The sequence below is a fragment of the Sabethes cyaneus genome, chromosome 3 (assembly GCF_943734655.1).
Source record: "Sabethes cyaneus chromosome 3, idSabCyanKW18_F2, whole genome shotgun sequence".
NCBI lineage: Eukaryota > Metazoa > Arthropoda > Insecta > Diptera > Culicidae > Sabethes > Sabethes cyaneus.
The window spans coordinates 67,901,864-67,920,056 of record NC_071355.1 but is presented as its reverse complement, the minus strand read 5'-3'; the positions used below and the strand labels follow the sequence as shown (position 1 = coordinate 67,920,056).

General features: G+C 37.9%; 2 protein-coding genes across 2 annotated transcripts; one reads left to right on the top strand and one right to left on the bottom strand.

The window, feature by feature from the left end:
- The first annotated feature begins 1,154 nt into the window (after nucleotides 1–1,154).
- On the top strand, nucleotides 1,155–2,167 carry LOC128741869 (uncharacterized protein F58A4.6). The gene is made up of 3 exons (XM_053837971.1): nucleotides 1,155–1,482; nucleotides 1,544–1,658; nucleotides 1,720–2,167. The coding sequence occupies exons 1-3, from the start codon at nucleotides 1,178–1,180 to the stop codon at nucleotides 2,023–2,025; spliced, it is 726 nt and encodes a 241-aa protein (XP_053693946.1). The 5' UTR covers nucleotides 1,155–1,177; the 3' UTR covers nucleotides 2,026–2,167.
- LOC128741866 (bleomycin hydrolase) lies at nucleotides 2,123–16,010 on the bottom strand. Its single transcript, XM_053837969.1, has 6 exons — nucleotides 15,788–16,010; nucleotides 5,381–5,538; nucleotides 4,926–5,309; nucleotides 4,393–4,868; nucleotides 4,198–4,318; nucleotides 2,123–4,083 (listed from the first exon to the last, which is right to left on the bottom strand). The coding sequence occupies exons 1-6, from the start codon at nucleotides 15,795–15,797 to the stop codon at nucleotides 3,865–3,867; spliced, it is 1,368 nt and encodes a 455-aa protein (XP_053693944.1). The 5' UTR covers nucleotides 15,798–16,010; the 3' UTR covers nucleotides 2,123–3,864.
- Between the last annotated feature and the right edge of the window lie 2,183 nt (nucleotides 16,011–18,193).

The following is an 18,193-nucleotide window of genomic DNA, read 5'->3' as shown; positions in this document are numbered from 1 at the left end:
GCCGGGCCGGCCAAAAACCGGCCACTTGGCAACCCTACGAGTGGATCGGCCGTCTGCCCAAAATCACAATTTTGATATCAGGCAACCGGGATCCACGCAGCATCGCACCTCCTAGCTTAGCTACTCAATCTTAAGGAAAGAGCATTTCCGGGTATGACCACGTGGAGTTACTAGGTAGGAACTTGGGATGGCTAGAGCTTTTTTGGACGCATCTTCATTACCTTCCTCCTTTCATACCCCTTCAGCAAATGCATTATTTGGTAGGCAGAAAACGAGTTTCGACACATCTTTCGTAATATTTCGAAAAAAAGTTTTCTAAAATGCAGTTTTGCCCTCTCTCTGCATTCTAACAAAGCAAAGCCTAGGTGCAACATTCCGTTATCGAAACTTGACCTTCTGTTTTTATACGACAGACTTCGCAGCCAGCTGTTAGAGTGCAGGACCATTGCAGGGTCACTTGCTACGATCCTATTGACTCTAACAGCCTCTGCCAGTCGAGATTCGAACATACGACGACTGGCTTATTAGACAAGTGTCATACCTCAAAGCCAACAGGGAGGTGCATTCCAACAATTTAACAATAATCATTGTTGTTGAACTTGTTAAAAAGTATGAAGGTCTGTGCCTAAGAAAGGCACGAACGCTGCGCTAACGTAGAACTACGAATGTAGTTGCAATTCGATAACACTGGACATTTTTCAAATTTATAATTTTGCTAGATGAGGTCGAGATTACATGCACTTTCTAAATGCCTGCATCTTGTGTATCAATTTTTTCTAATTTATCTATACCACAGAGACTATAGATTACAGAGGCGCCGGGACACTCAAATACCGCTAAATTTTGAACGAACGCGGAGAGTTACCTTTATTTATGATGGTACTCTCCATTTTGTTTCAAAATTTAGCGGATTTTGAGTTGATACTAATGGTGATGGAATCAGTTGTGAGAACTTAGGTACTATCTTTGCATTGAGTACCCTATTTTCAGCGTGTGTGAAAATGCGCAATCGGTCGGTTTTGCCGGCTAGCACCAACTATGCCGTTTGACATTTCAACCGTATCATAAATAGAAACAGCTGATGAATGTTTTTTTTGTTTTCGAAAGGCATAGGTTATATACGTAAAATTACATTTTTGTAATAGAATGTAGCACAATCCATATAAAATTTAATATAATGATATCATTTTACGTGCTGGACTGCTTTGATTCAGTAGATAAATTTGTTATTTATCGAAGTTGTGTGAAAAAACGTGAAAAGGTTTGTACAGAGGGTTCACCGTTGGAAAAACATTCCGAGCATTCTAGGACGGTCGTTTGCACTGATCCGATAGAGCTACATCGTTTTCTAGTAGAGTTGTATTACTTCCAAGCATATCGATTACGCATCTTGAATGCTGTCTATAATTTTGTCGGTGGAAGGCCCAACTGCTTGGTTATTAAACTTCATTCTCCAGGCAAACAACCTCTGGACTACAAATGGTAGGTATTTGTCAAAATAAATACAATCGGAGAAGTGTTCAATTATAAAGCGTTTTTTCAGGGGTGAACGAGCTAACCGTATGATATGGGAACGGATTGAGACGGACGAAATGATGTCCTGGTTGTCGACGCTTGGTGGAGCATTTTCAGCGTTGGGAGATTATAAATTAGATTGCGTAGCTCAAATTAATAAATCGAGACGTAATATCGTTTCTACATACTCTGTTTGCTTTTCAGGCTAACATTGCCGGTCGAATTTCGATTCAACAAATGAAGTTTGCGATGCGTGTTGGTGAACCATCCCTAATTGCAAGGTGTAAGCTATACCTGGCGATTGCGATGATACAGAGGTACAATTTTGCCGGCGCCAAACAGATGGTTGTGCAAATCTACCGAACGGAGAAGCATCAATACGAACCGGATACTCGGTTGCTCAAAATGTGCCTAGGAATTTGGGCTAAACTCAAATATGAGTATGAGCTATATCAGAAGCGATTGAATCGACCGAAGGAACACAGTCATTTTAAAATTTTAGGATGCTGAAGAAAATATTTGATTTTTTTCTATTACGTAGACCGATTAGGTGAGATTATACGGAATAAAAACTTGGATTGTGATTTCAGAGCGATTTATAATTGCCTTTCTTCGAAAATGATTAAAAGCAACTCCCACGATTTGCTTTATTGTTATACCGTGACATTCAATAATATATTAGTTATTTAAATACAGTTACATCGTATTAGCTAGATAATATTTTCTGTTCCTGCTAACGAGAATGGCATGTTTTGCGGTTTTCATGCTTCTATCTTAGCTCTTTCATTCACCCTTGAAACTGTGTCTCTGTTGGCAGAAGCTCGTTTGAAGTTTGTAGAGCGAAAAGGGATTAAATCAAACCCACCACGTAAGTTTAGGTATGTGATTTTCCTCATTTATCATCACTTTATTGGTCGATGTGTCGTTAAAGTTAAATATCATACTTGAACTACTCTCGCGAATAATACCGCTCAATGGTTTTGCTGATTGTAATTTCGACAATGATAATTATTCTTAGTAGTAGATATATTATTTTCTCGTGAGAGGGCAGTCAACATGCCATACCAAAAATTTAAGCACGCAGAACAAGCAGCATATTCAATATAGCCCGTATTTTGGTAAGATCTTTTAAAAACATGGGAGTTTGTGTTTTAGGTTGGATAGATATTTTTGAAAGCTCAAATGCATCTTCTTATTTTCAATGAAGAAAAAATTAAAATATGTTCGTTGATTAGCGGGAAAAACTGTGACAAAAAAATAACTACCTAATTAAAATCATACATAATAGTATGGAAACAAATGTAAGTTGCAAATTTGTAGTTGATCGATGAGTATGGGATCAGATTGTCAATGGTCTAATTATATAAATTGAAAGTAATTTCTTCAACAATATCAACTTTGCAGCAGGATTTTTTTACATGATGACAAGGGCAACGTAAGAAAATGTTACTGAAATGTTAAGAATGTTGAACGAGAACATGCATACCGGTTAACATCAAGTAAGATCATTAAAATGTGGTCTGGCTCTGTTGTGAAAGTTAGGTTGCGCTATTATAATAAATGTAATGTATTAAATTCATATTTTGCGTGAACTTTACATAAAACGTTACATGTTATGTATGAAAGTGAGAACTGCAATCGATTCGTTTTGCATACGGCCGTGGTGAATTTGTAATCACCATTAACCAAAAAAAATTCAAAGAATCTATCCACGCAAAAATCAAATCGAATATAGAAATATGTAGGTAATTGTTATGTTGACAGTGTTGATTAGATTGGAATCTATGAAAAAAATGAAATTATCCAGATTCATCCGCGGAAAAAATATGCTTTTGCTTTAATTACTTCTAATTGAAAACATTTCGGTATGCTGCCGGAATTATATTTAAGCTGTTGCACTAGCTCTAAACGAGTTTGCGCTTAAGCTATCACAAGGCAGTTCTTGAACGTGCCTATTTTGAAATACTTGATTTTAAATTAAAAAAGGTGCGCTGTTTAGATCGAGCAATACGAACTACCAAACCATGTAATGGTAAAAATATAAACTATGACTTAACAAAATAGTCACACACATTATATAGCTATCAGATTATCGATTTTCCGGAGACGCTGCCAATGATACTTCGATTCACAGGCGCAGACTCAAGCGACAGACTACAAAGTCTTAATGTCATATGAGAAAGGCAACGAAAACATGTACTTTATTTGCGCTTTGCATTCTGTGTATGCTTTATGCTTTTAAATATCGTGATAATTCCCTTGTATTATTAAATAAAAAGATATCTCGTGCAGTTGTATGTCAGTGGAAAGAGATAGAATAGATAGGGTGATGCCGAAATTCAAGAGGAATTACTTTGCCAACGTTCCCATCGGATCCCACGCTGGCAGTACCGTTGGAGTCAAATCGAACACGTCCAGTACATCTTGCGGAACTATGCTACGATCGACGACCACTTCGAAAACAAACTCCTTGAACCATTCGGCCGTCATGATGAGGTAACCTTTCTCGCCGCGATCTTCTCCCCAAGAATTTTCAACGCGAAACTTGGTCGGTTGCTGGGTGTTTTGCTGAAAATGAAAAAAAAAAAGATTCATTCAGAGTTTTCTATTTCTTTTCATTAAAAGATTTTTTTTTCCAAAACAGCCGAAAAATAGCATAAATGTATCAGTACATATACTCACGTCGACGGAAACTCCGGTGAACACCATGGCGTGCGTCATCATCGATTCGCCATACAGGAGACGATCCGCCTTGTCCATGGTTGTTTGAATATCGACTCCGAATACCAGCTTGAAGTCGTGACTGCAAGTGAAACGCAGGAAAAAAAATTACTTCCACTTTCCGAAAGTCACATAAGTAACAGTCGGGAATCTTACATGTCTAAATCTTCAATGCCCTGTTTACCGGCAAACCGCTTGCTCACTTCGCAGCCAAACCAGACTGGTTCGCCCAGTTTCAGCGCCTTCGTCACCAGGTCTAGCAAGGTTTCAACAGGTTGATTATTGTACAGCACCGGTCGCCCACCGACCACATTTCCAAGGCAGTCCACAGTATAGGATCGTCCGTACGGGTTGCTTGAGCGAGGGTCTGTCACTAAACAAACCTTATCGTCCACATTAAAGTACGGTTTTACGTACTTTTCGTAAAAATCAGTCGGTTTGATTGGTCCAATACTTAAATACTTCTTACTCTTGTCATAGTATTCCCAAGTGAATTTTTCCGGGGGAATACCAAGACAAATGCCCACTACATTGTAAACTTCATTCATTTGTTTCTGAATCTCTGCCTGAACATCATCATCACTGGCGCCGTCTGCAATTAGTGTACGCAATACTTTGGCGTACTCGCGGAACTGTAAAAGGTAACTACTAATGCTCAACGTCGATAGGTGGTAATTGCATTAACGTACCTTGCTTTTAATAACCGAATTCATACGGGCACTCGCCTCACAACTGTAGCTCTCGGGGAAACATTTTTTCGGCATTAAACCATGCTTATTGATCAGGTTGACCAACATGTCCCACTGACCACCGTCGCAGGTAGGATCCGATAGCAGGAACGAAACCAACCGACCGTCAACCTCTTCGCCTCGTCGAGCCGTGTCAACGATGTTGTTCAAAAAGTAATTTGCTCGCTCGATCTTGTCCCAATAGAACAGATAGGCTTGGGAGAACTCGAACTCGTCCAAATTGTACTGCTTGATGAACGGAATTCGGATACAATTCAGGGCGGCAAACAACCAGCAGCGACCGGAACTTTTCTGATTGGTCAGAGGTTTACCTTCATTTTCAATCTAAAATTAGAATTATGGACGTTATTAATCTAGTTACAAAGATCGGTAAAAATATAGCTTTGCAAACTTACCTTGTAAGTGAAGACATGCTGAGTATTCTCGAGCGCTTTCCGTGACATACAAGCTTCGAATGGATCTATTCGAGTGCACACATTTTGCGCGAGGACATTCTTGGGACACTCGTAGAAGTCGGTTCGACATTTTTGAAAGAATTCCTCGGACAAAGGTGCTGTAATGGACAGAGAGAAAATAGAAACATCAATTTCAGTTTGAGCTGTTTCTGTTTCTGTTTCTGTTTGCAGCACAAGGTGGGGCAGTTAGAGCCAAGTCTGTCCAGGGCTGAGATAAGGTGGTTGTGATAATGTTAAAAGAATCCGTGCGGATTACGCTAGCTCCATAATGTATTGGTGATTATGGATTAATGGGCGGAAGAAGAGTGACAGAACTTGGCTTGATATAATTGTGTGCTTGGTCAATATAGCATAAGATGGCTTGTACTTATCTTGTTTTCTCCTTCCTTTGTTTGTTTCCTCGTCTTGCTCGGACCTTTCTTACAACTTGTTCATTCATGGCATCACGGCGTCCTCATCCATCGTTGTCACCAGTGTGGTCACCTGTGGCTGGTCTCTTGCCCCCCCTCACGACAACATTGTTGTTGCCGTGAGAAAAAGCGATAGAGATCAGGCAGAAAAGGGAGAAAAGAAAAGAAAAGAGAGTTTTTAGTCGCATGCTAATTGTAATTTTCAAGTTAGTAATATCACGAGAATTCTATGTCTGTCCATCACCTATGCTACTACCGACTAACTACTCGCTAGGCTGGACGCTACTCATCTCCCAAATACCCATGTCATCACGATTGACCCAGCGCTGTTCCACAACCTATGCTCATTAAAAGCCACAGCCGCCTCTTTGTCTACCATCTTTGCAGTATTGTAGCTGATGGCGTAAATTTTCGAATATTTTGTGCGGAATATTATTCAAGAGCAATATTATCGCTCAGAACTATCGAAAAACTACTTGAACTTCCGAAAAATAGAGCAGATGCGATATAATGGGGACTGGTACTCGCTCGTATTATTCCCGGTGGCATTAATTGCATATTTGTAACGGTAGTCAACCGATTTGTCGGTATGCTCTTCAGACCGTGGACAATTGAAATGATTCTGTAACTAAGAAGGGATGAGGTGGATCAAAAAGAACTTCACTTGGAGATATGTATATATGCCGTGTTAGGTCTTAAGTGCAAGCTGTCACTAAAGCAAGACTTAATAAGATGTTAACGACGTTGATAATTCTGTGAGGATGGTATTGAATCGAAAAATAAATCCTCATACCACGGCCATATATTATGTACTATGACCCCATTTTAGGAAGTGGAAATGATTGAGGACAGCCCTTCGCTATCGCTTGAATCAGCCAGAGAATCGAATACCTGTTTTACTTGAAGAAGTTTTAACTCTAAAAAGATTTAGTTAGAATGGAATTTCAGTTGAAGTTTGCCAGCATTGGGCAATGGACAGAACAAGATATATATCGAGGCTATAAATCTTTTCGAGTGATCCACTAAGTCCGACCGCGACGACAGCCGCAAGAATGGAGAGGAGCAGGCCGCCGGTGAGTTGCCACCGTTCGACTTGATGGACTCTCCGACAGAGGCTCATCAGCATTAGGAAGGCCCTTGGGAGACAAACAGCGTCATACATGATCATTTTATGTTGTTAGTTGAATACCGTTTACGCGGTTAGTCACAAGACATGCAAATCATTCTAATAAAGGAGGGAAATAAGAAAAAAAAAAATTATAATTACATCCAAAACAATACAATAGAGGTGACAGTAACAGCAACGATAGCAATATTAGTAATAATAGTAATAGCATAGGAAACTGATACAGGAAACACAGCTACTGACTATAACTTCCTGCCCATTAATAATTGTAATTTGGCAGCATAGGTATAAGAAGAATTTCCGACTCATCATAGAACACTCAAACATATATTCATTCGTACCTATACACCCATGCACACTCATACATGCATACACATGTATACATGTACGTGTGTGTATATTTTTCAGTGCTGTGCTGTCCATAATCGCATAACAGCCACAAATTCTATGGCAATCTCATAGAAAATGTCTCGATTACGCAAATAAAGACATCACATCATTTTTGAACGCTCGTTCGTTCTAACTAGCGATACATTTTAATTTTCAAGAGTAAGTCAAAATCTCATGAATGGTGGGTAGGATTTGGTTTCAGTTTTCTAGAGAAATTTCTGTGCATACCAGCAATTCATCTAGGGAACCGAGTAAGCCCTCCCGGTGCTTCGGCCCAAACGGATTGAATTTAAAATCAAATCCGTTCGATTTCGCTCCATTCCGCTTTACGAGACACATGCTACACATAAAGCTAAATTATGCAATACTACATACTACACATATATCCAACTTAAACTATAAACATTCTACATGCGGAACTAAGAATTTTTAGGTTGTTTGGCCGAAGTACGCGTCAAACCACCTACCCATGGGAGGGAGAAACATCAATTTCAGTTTGAGCTACAAATTAAATGTAGGTAAATAATAAATAATCAACTACGGGAAATACGCTTTCACTGACTATACATTTCGTATGAGATAGCGTGCATAAGGTCAATTAACGCCTTTTAAATCAAAACAATTTTAAAATATTTTGAAAGGCAGAACGGACATTGAATGACAACTGTTCATAGCCCAGCTAAATGAGAATAATTCTCATAACTGTTATTGTTTGGGTGACGATTACGCTTATGCGTGCTTTTTCTGGCTTAAGCTTATCATCCATATTATATATCGCAGACTTGTTTGGGTTAAAACACAATACGTATACGTAATAACTAGAACGTGTTTAGATTATATGTTTCAGTCTATATCCAGTTTTTCGCTAAATTTATGATGTCTCATAAATATTTCGAATTTTCAGCACTAGTGAATTTTCGGATCGCATGTGAAAAATACTTCTTGCTTCCTTAAAAGCATCTAATAAAATTAATCTTTCCCCATACCGATAGTATGGGGCACACAATATCCAATAAACTCACAAATTTGTAATAATCGCGTTTTTTGTTGTATATGCCAACGTTTCAAGGTTAATTTTCTCATCAACAGGACTATGAAAATACTACGAAAGACTAAACAAGAAAAAATTCGCTTACGCATAAAATAATGGCGGTTTTTTTATTTTATGACTATAAATTTCACAGAATTTTAAAAGCATGAATTATACTGAAAAATTAAATTTACGCAATGACGTCACCAGTCCCGGTATGTGACTTTCGGAGAGGAATTTGAAAACGTCTGGAACAGGAAACCCGGAAGTGGCTAATAGCAAGTTCAGCTGATTATACAACTTATTCGAAAGTGGGGGTTATTTTCAATCTGAAATTGTCAGCGAAAGTCGCTCTGAAAGTAGTAGGAGTAGTAGAAGTTATGTCTAGAAAGCAAAGAGGACTATTTGTACCTGACCGTAACGCAAACCAAAATCTGGAAACAAACAAACATTTAAGGAGTATCTACGTAAACGCTAACCGAGAATTTGCTGCAAAGCCGTTTTCGGACAACTTTCGGACTTTTTTTCCTCTATGGACTCATCACTGCGACCAGTATCGTTGATCTATTGTAATATCACCCGAGTGTTTGCTGTATAACATGCACTGCAAGAGTACCCTTACCAACACACAGGATTTCTACTTCCAGAGTTCTGGATTTCTATTTCATAGTAAAGGGGATTCCTTTACTGAGTTATAGGAATCCTGGGGATTTGCCTGTTAGATTCTTATACAAGAATCTTGGTTCTATATAAGCAAGGCATTCTGTACGATTCTTATGCAGAATTCCACCACACAATTCCAATGCGACAAATGCCAGAGATTTTGTGCGAATCTATTGGTTCGTCCGGGTGTTCCAGAAACCTGTAAAATAAAATAACAATCGAACTTCCCGCAAAGGGTTCTCATTTTTTTTCCATGTTGGGTATTTTTATCACTGCGACCATTTGTTTGATCTATTGTGATATATCCCCCATTTTACTATAGCTATGTTGTCAAGATGACGCACCACTATTAGAAGCGACCGTCATTGTTTGACTAATAGCATTTGTCCAGTCCGGTGATACATTTGGGATAAAGTGCACTACCGTACTGGGAATTGTTCTCCAAATATCAAAGGGTTCTAACAGCCCTCTGTCGAACTTAATCTTTTATTAAAAATTGCCGGACATCGGCATAACAGGTGTTCCGAGTCTTCCTTTTCTATGCCACAGAAGCGACATATAACATCTTGAAGTTTTCCCATTAGCTTCAGATGATAGCGGCTCGGACAATGTCCTGTTATTAGACCAGTATAGATGCTTAGATCTTTCTTTGAAAGCTCCAGTATTTTGCGAGTCATAGAAATGTTTGGAGAGATTAACCGTTTCGACTGCCTAGCATTGAAAGTGTTATTCCAATTTGATTCCACTTTCCTACATTCCCATGCCTTCAGCTCCATTTTTAAAACAGAAGCAGATAGGCCGCAAAAGGGCTCAGGCCCTATAAATTGATGAGAAGATCCGAGTCTTGCAAGCGCATCAGCCCTTTCATTTCCATCAATTCCACAGTGACCTGGTACCCAATATAAGTTGACTTGGTTACGGCAAGATAATTTTTGGAGTTATTGAATACATTCCCAGACGTGTTTTGATGTGCATGTCGCCGACTTTAAAGCATTTAGAGCTGCTTGACTATCGGACATGATGCATATATTTGAATGTCTATAGTTTCTGCGCAAGCACACAGTAGAACACTCTAGAATTGCTTGAATTTCAGCTTGGAACACAGCCCAAGTAGCACTTGTAACTAATCATAAAAATAAAAAAATACAAAAAGGTTGCACATCAGTTACATTTAGGATACTTGTAACGAGTTAGGTTACATAAAATTAAAAATAGTTACTTTTTAGTTTTCTAGTGACAAAAATCTCAAAAAGTTACCAGGTAGTTACCAAATGACCAAATTGAAACCTTTTTTTCGAACTGTCAACAACTTGGTCGTCGCAAAACAGTCACCTTCCAGTTACGAGTTACCAAATAGTTACCAAGTGACACAAATGAAACCTTTTTCCAAACTGTCATCAAATTGCTGGTCGCAAAACAGTTAATTTTCCGTTACGAGCAGTTACGAAGTCAAAAAAAGTCGGCTAGTAACATTTTCGCAACAATTTGTTCACTGTTCCTTGTAAACACAACGGATTAAGGAAAAACTAGACCTGAAGAATATTGCTAATGGTAAAGATAAACAATTGGTACACGGGTTGTGAAATGCTCTTGTAAATGCGTTTATTTACTTAATTGATGGTACTTGGAATCTTCTCCCCCCAGACATTGGTATTAAGTAAACAAATGATGATTATTCTCAAACGTCAAAACGATCAAGTTACATCGAAACGAAACCGGCAATGAAAATAGGTTACAGTGTAACTTAGAAATGACGACATAAGAAATAAGTGACTACAACAGATTTAATATTGGTTACCGTATAACCGATACCGTAACCAGGTCGAAGGCTAAGGTTACGTACAACTAGAATGTAACTGAAATGTAACCTTCTATGATTAACACTGGTGGTAACTGTTTTATTCAAACTGAAACTATTCTTTGATATTAAATTAACACTTTCTTTTCACAACAATCACTAAAAAATACCTTTTCCCGATATCAACAATGTGAACAATGAACAATGGCTGCTTAAAATCATTTCATGCAATATGCCGAAAACGATACAAAATTTCAAGGACGATGGTGTAGTAGTTAGAACCAAAGGCAAAATGGCTATGAATTTTACTGTGATAGAAGTGATAGCGAAAACAACTTGATTTTTAATGGTTTCTAGGTGAATGCTCCACTAATTCATTATTGCTAAGAATAAATTTAAAAAATCAAAAAATTTAAATTTAAATTTTTATATTTGATTTACAAAACATCAATTTTTCAAAGAAGTAAGTAACGAAAAGCTATATTAAATAAGAGCGCGTGAATTTTTCAAAGCTAGAATCATGCATTTCACCATAAATTTGAAACTGCATTAAAATTTGTGTTGAAATAATAATTTATACACTCTTCTATATTCAACAGTTAAATTTACTGCTTGACGTTGACAGCCATAGATTGAAATAATAAACCTGCTACATTTTCGCTATGCAATAAAAGTTACAAGATAACTAATTTGCCACCAATTGAAAGTCAATTTACAGTTTATGTGTAACTTCAATAGTAACCATTTTGTAACTATACATGTTACATATAGGTTATTGAGTAACTGTTAATGCAACCAGATTTAGTTACATAAGTTGCGCTATTTCGGTTACACAACTGTTATATTTTAGGTTACTGTAACCGAAGTTTTACATTTAAATTTGTCGCATATCAGCCGCTGCGACTCAATTGTGACGTGTGCTACTTGGGAGTTGGCCATCTACCCATAGAAATTGACATGTCTATTCCTGGGCCAGTTACTCCTGCTCCCACTTGGTTGTCCATTTTTGAACCATCTGTGTAAAAAACCGTCGAGCCTTGGCGAAGATCGGGACCACCGTCTTCCCAGGAATCACGCCTAGGCTCAAATACACGAAAAATTCGGTCAAAGTTGTATTTTTTCGCCATCCAGTCTTCATTATTGATTACCTGAGGATTAATACTAATAGTCTTTAGAATACTGAGATGACCTGTAAGATCACCATCAAAGAGGTTCATAGATCTTTTGATCCTCAGAGCACCCTTTTCAGCTTCTAATTGTATGAACTGATGCAGTGGAAGCATATAAAGTAAAGCATCCAATGCCTTCGACGGTGTACTTCTCATTGCACCTGTTATTGAGAGAGTGGCTAGCCTTTGAAGTCTTTCTAGCTTTTTCTGCGAAGCTTTCTCTTTTGTTTTTGGCCACCAGACCAACGAGGCATAGGTAATCCTGGGTTTCACAATAACCGAACAGATCCACTGGATCATCTTCGGTTTCAGTCCCCATTGCTTACCAAAAGTTCTTTTACATATCCATAGAGCATTTGTAGCTTTGTTTACAGCTTGCTCTAGATGTGTATTCCAATTGAGTTGTCTGTCAAGAAATACTCCAAGGTATTTGACAGGGTCTGAAAGTTTCAAGAGTGTTCCTTTCAAACTTATGTTACTCAATGTAACTTTTTTTCTTCTCGTAAATGGTATGATAGTAGTCTTATTGGCATTAATGTTGAGGCCCTCTCTATCACACCATGATGAAATAAAATTCAAAGCAATTTGCATTCGGTCAGCGATGATAGAATCAAATTTCCCACGAACAATTACGACTATAGGTAAGGTTTCTCATTTGGTAAGCAATCCATAGCTGTAAAACTGAAAAGTACACCTTCGCACTTTCGCAGTAAATTAGCAAAAGTGAAATTAGCAGTGAACCAGTAAATTAGCAAAAGGAGCGCCTTCAGAAAATTTCTCCTGCCTTTTCTGGAATAGCATGAAGTTAATTTGTTAATTTGTACATCAAATATCAACCGGACTTGTGACCCAAATGATACACTTAACCAAAAACTTACTGTAGTATCCATGCGGGCATCTATACTTTTTTAATCTGTCCTCTATAAAACTACTCCAAAAACTGAATCCTAAACGTTGGTGTGTCAATTGTCTTCTTCGAACTTTCAGCTCTCGAGTGTGCGTGAGCATTGTATGCCAATCATCAGATTCTCTCCTCTCTTTTCATCCATTGCATGCTAGAAGCGATGTCTCAATTTTTTACATATTGTATTTTATTCTGTCCCTTCAGGGAACAACTGAAAGTTTTATTTCGCGTTTACACTGAAGTAATTAATTTCGATTTTTTTGGTTCATTTATTTTATTCCTCATCGTATCTCCTATAAGGAGGTAAATAGATAGAACACAAAAATAGTCTACGGTCCTTGCTTGCCACCCATTTTCCCATATTTGCTCAACGGGCAAGCAATCGACGTTTTCGATGATGAAGGTCTGCAATTGGCAGTGGATCGCAATTAAAACTCCGCTTCCTGTAGCTTTGCGGGTGTTAGGCACACGTCGATCACAGCGAAAGACTTCGTAGGTCGGCCCCAATATCTGCCCAGAGCCCAGAGGTTTCGGTCCACACAATTATCTCGTACAGACTGTCAGAGCATGCTAGCAGATAGTCAGGAACACTCGCGTTCTGGTGGTATGAATTGGTGCTAGACGTGGACGGGATGGAGTTCTGAGAAGTTCGATGGCGATAAACTAAAAGCGAAGAACGGATTAACAGTGGAGCTGGGATTAGCGCAACCACATGCATACATGGGCATGCTATTACGAATCAGGTTTCGTACTTCAACAAATTCTTTATAAATACCGGGACTGCAATGCACATGCGATACAGTTTAAAAAGCTTCTACAGATCAAAGAAGCATCCAAAGAGAGAAAGTAGCCAACTTCTAGACTTGGCTGAGAGACATGAAATGATTGCCAATCGCTATTTTGTCTAGTGCTGTTGTTTTTTGATCTGCGATACGACATACTTTACTGATGCTGAAATGTCCCTTTATGGAAACCGGTTCCGGATTCATAGAGTCCCCCCGGATCCGGATGTCGCGCACCATGGCTCGTAACTATGGCAAAGTAACTGATATGTCCACAATCGATGATGTTTATAAAAATCAACATATTTCATATGTCAGATGACTGTGCAGTGAAATCTGTTCTCTTCAAGCGGTAGCAGGGATAGAAAGGTCCAGCATGCTAGGTGGCAACGAATAGCCCAGGATCGATACAGCACGAGCCACCCCGGCTCGAAACTGCTAGAGGAGGAAGACCATAAGGTGAAGTCATTATTTCATGTTGATACGAAAGGTGGGATTAGCAAAAAAATATATAGTCATATCACAATATAATAGGTATCATACATAATAGAGTTAGTCATACAATCAGAGTCGTATCAAAGGATCGAATCACCAACTCCGTAATTGCTGCGAAATCTGTTTAACTGGAACAGGTCGTTTGGAAAACGGAATCTAGCATTTCCCTTTTACCACACTGAAGATGTCATCGACGTATTGCCACAAACTTTCTGGTAGCAACTGTTTTTCAGCCAGTTTGTTTTCGGCATTTACCATAAAAATTCGCACAAGAAAAGAGATAGAATTTTTTTTTCCTAATTTCACTTTTTTTTTGTGTAGGGTCTCGTTTGAAATAGAATTGTGTCTTAACAACTATTGCTAGCTAAAGTGGTGTGGTTCTGATCAGAACTCTTTTATCAATACAATAGTAGTTATGGTTATGATCAAAAAGAATTTGATCGAAATATAGAGGCGCTGAATTTCTTTACCGAAAAATAAACAGAGAAATTTGTCAAAAAAAAAAAAACAAAGTACAAAATATACAACTAATGGTAAGTGTTTCGTTCTATAAATACAGTTTACCAAAATCCTTATTATTCATAATGGTAATAGTTATCTTTAAGTAAATATTTTGCGAGTTCTAGAGTAAACAGATAACACCAGCTCGGATGAAATACTCGCCACAAAGTGACTAAACAACAATCGGAAGTGCAAGGCAAGATAATAAATCAAAAATCCACGTTTATCACTTGGATTTAATTTTATGATTGTTTACGGGAGCTACAGAATATTACAAAGCAGTTACAAGCATATTATTTACCTATACCATTAATCAGTATCGAAAGAGACAATGTCTAAGAAAAATCTTATTTCGGATACAGTTCACACCTTTTACTGACGATGGTGATGAGTAAAAATTACTACAAATAAAATAATGAAACTAAGAAAGCAGCATCTCGAAATTATCTTCCGATTTTAAAATACTAGGTAGGTTTTAAAATTAAAAATGATTTTTTGTTAGATGTCGAGAGTCTGAATAAAATGAAACAATATAGGTTGAAGCGAATGGTGTGCAAGGAAGATAACAGAACAGCGGCGAAAGCGGGGATCTTACGGGAACGAGCTTCGGTCTCAGTATCTATGTGTGTAAATAACAAGCAAAGCGCGAGGTAGATATTTACAGCTATTTACCTACTGACTGACTTTTGTGATTGCGTATTTGTAAAGCGAAAATGATTTTGAACTGCAAGGAGACAGTAAAGTCAGAAACAGTTTTCAACAATGAGAGAGATCAATCATTCATTATAGTCCAACCAAACAAGCCTAAAATTTTCTCATATCGATGAAATGGTAGAAAATAAATAATTAATTTTTTACTCATATAGGACTTTTCGTTCCGACATTCACATTTGTTTCGATCACACACCCTTAAAAAAACTAGATATGAAACAAGTTTCTTTCGCTGAAAAAAAGCCAGACGGCCAGATACAGAAGATGTCCTCTTAAGACCTACTTTATCCGAGCATTTTGCATACTTTTCCAAAAATATTATATAAGCCATACCCTAAAAAATTAACTTTTCACCAGACTGCACTTACTTGGAAACATTGTAGATCTGGAAATGCACTCACTAACCCAACTAACCTCCGTCAACCACAAAGCCTAGACAAGCAAGATGCCACCGCTGTTTCTGATCGTATCGTACAGGAGGACCACAACGACGCAGCAGGCTGTTTAAATTTAAGAGATGTCCGAAATGACGGGAGATTTAAATGGAAAACAACAAAAAAAAGGTTGCTGGCGCGATGACGAACCGATGACTGCGGGCTTCGGCCTTTGTATGCGGATGCGAATTCACCGAATTCACCGCACCGCTTGAGTGGTACAGTGGTACAGTGAAGCTTGAATAATTCGAACACATGACATTCGTTGCGTATAGGGGTTGCTTAAAAACAACGAACGCGCGGAAAGAATATGTGCGATGTAAACAAAAATGTCAAAGATTCTGCTCAAATATACGGATTAAGCCGTCCGCTATTATGGCCCGTTAAAAGCTGGATATCAATATTAGTAATGTTGTCAGTTCGTGAAATGGTTTGTTGCACAATGATTAGTGTACGGCAAAATGAAATAAATATTAAGTGGTTTGCAATAGTGCGTGTCCTCATATGCAACCTATGGCTCATAAAGCAGTATCCAGCACGTAGAAAAATGATGATAGTTTGAAACAACAATCCCCTGTTGTTGAGTTCAACTTGTGTCATATTTTTGAATCAAAAAATATTGCTTCAACTGAATTCGTAATTCTTTTGCTTCTACTAGATCGTTTATAAACTCAAAAGTACTTATTTTTGATTCTACAATTTTTTCTTTGATAGAAACTAGCAATTGTTTGAAATAACAAACCTTATTGTTGAACTAAAAAGTCAAACAGTTAGAATCAAAAAAATATCTGGATTAGCCTTCAGTCAACAATATTTTTTGTTGAATTTATACAGAATTTTTTTGCATTTACAATTTTTTTTCTGCGTGAGCCTTTTACGAGCCATAATGGCAGACGGCATCATCCGTTTTTGTAATATCTGAACACGGGTTATGCCGTCCGCTTTTCCGGCTCGTAACTATATTGTTTCAGTGGTTTGATTTAGTTTACAGTTGGAAATAGTGTATATTTAATTTTCATTCTCTGATCGAATTTGCTGTGCTGTCAAAAATGTTGTCCAAATATCACGAACCCGCAGATTATGCAGTCCGCTGTTTTGGCTCATAGAAAACTGTATCCAGCTTTTTACGAGCCATAATGGCGGACGTGTTCGTAATATTTGAACAGCATTTTTGACATTTCCCTAATACATCGCACGTTTTCTTTTCGCGCGTTCACCGTAAAACTAAAGGAACACACGGAAAGAAAACGTGCGATGTATTACGGAAATGTCAAAAATGCTGTTCAAATATTACGAACACGTCCGCCATTATGGCTTGTAAAAGCTAAATACACAAAATGTCAAAAATACTGTTCAAATACTAGGACAGGACGTGCCAACTAGCTTGTTATTTTTCTGTAGGACAGGACATGATATGTGACTTCTTATTCTTCTTCATTTTGTTTTGGCGATTCCCTTTCAAAATTTACTACGGCAACGAAAAATGTTTCCAGAAATGCAGCTGCAGTTTATGATAGAAGCTAGATAGAAGCCACTTGTTGATCACTAATCACTAAGAAACCTAGTTGATCACTAATTACATTAATTACACTAATTTTATGCTAACACGCCACAAATTAATTAAATGTATTACATATATTTATGCATCTTTACATACTTTTACCCAGGTGCTAAATATATTTTCCGGTATTGTTGAATATTTTTCGAAAGTTTCCATCTTTTTCAATACGATCTTGAGCTGTCAAGTTCCATAACTTGTTCCATAACAGTATGTAGCAAGAGTTGTTATGATGAGGTGGACACATTTGAAATAGTAAATATATTTTTCACATATTGAATAGTTATGCAGGAAGTGATTTAGCCCGTGTCTGCCACTATGGCTCGTCAAAAACTAGATACGCATTGGCGAAATTTTTTTCCGATGCACACAATAAATCACCAATAAAATCGCACTGAAGCAATCCTTAACCAGCTTTTTACGAGCTATAATGGCGGACGTGTTCGTAATATTTGAACATCATTTTTGACATTTCCCTAATACATGGCACGTATTCATTCTGCTTGTTCACGGTAAAACTAAAGGAATATGGAAAGAAAACGTGCGATGTATTAGGGAAATGTCAAAAATGCTGTTCAAATATTACGAACACGTCCGCCATTATGGCACGTAAAAAGCTGGATTGGGCACTCGACTCTATCCAGCTTTTTACGAGCCATAATGGCGGGCGTGCTCGTAATATTTAAACAGCATTTTTGACATTTTCCCAATACATCGCACGTTTTCTTTCCGCGTGTTCACGGTAAAACTAAAGGAATGTACGGAAAGAAAACGTGCGATGT

What these genes read in the sequence shown, in the direction of transcription:
- LOC128741866 (XM_053837969.1), bottom strand. An exon ending in GGCATTGAAGATTTAGACAT is followed by an intron (nt 4,319 to 4,392) that starts GTAAGATTCCCG and finishes TTTCACTTGCAG; the next exon opens with TCACGACTTCAAGCTGGTAT. An exon ending in TCACCGGAGTTTCCGTCGAC is followed by an intron (nt 4,084 to 4,197) that starts GTGAGTATATGT and finishes TTTCATTTTCAG; the next exon opens with CAAAACACCCAGCAACCGAC.
- LOC128741869 (XM_053837971.1), top strand. Translation starts at nt 1,178, where the DNA reads ATGATATCATTTTACGTGCTGGACTGCTTTGATTCAGTAGATAAATTT. An exon ending in CAACCTCTGGACTACAAATG is followed by an intron (nt 1,483 to 1,543) that starts GTAGGTATTTGT and finishes GCGTTTTTTCAG; the next exon opens with GGGTGAACGAGCTAACCGTA. An exon ending in GAGATTATAAATTAGATTGC is followed by an intron (nt 1,659 to 1,719) that starts GTAGCTCAAATT and finishes TTTGCTTTTCAG; the next exon opens with GCTAACATTGCCGGTCGAAT.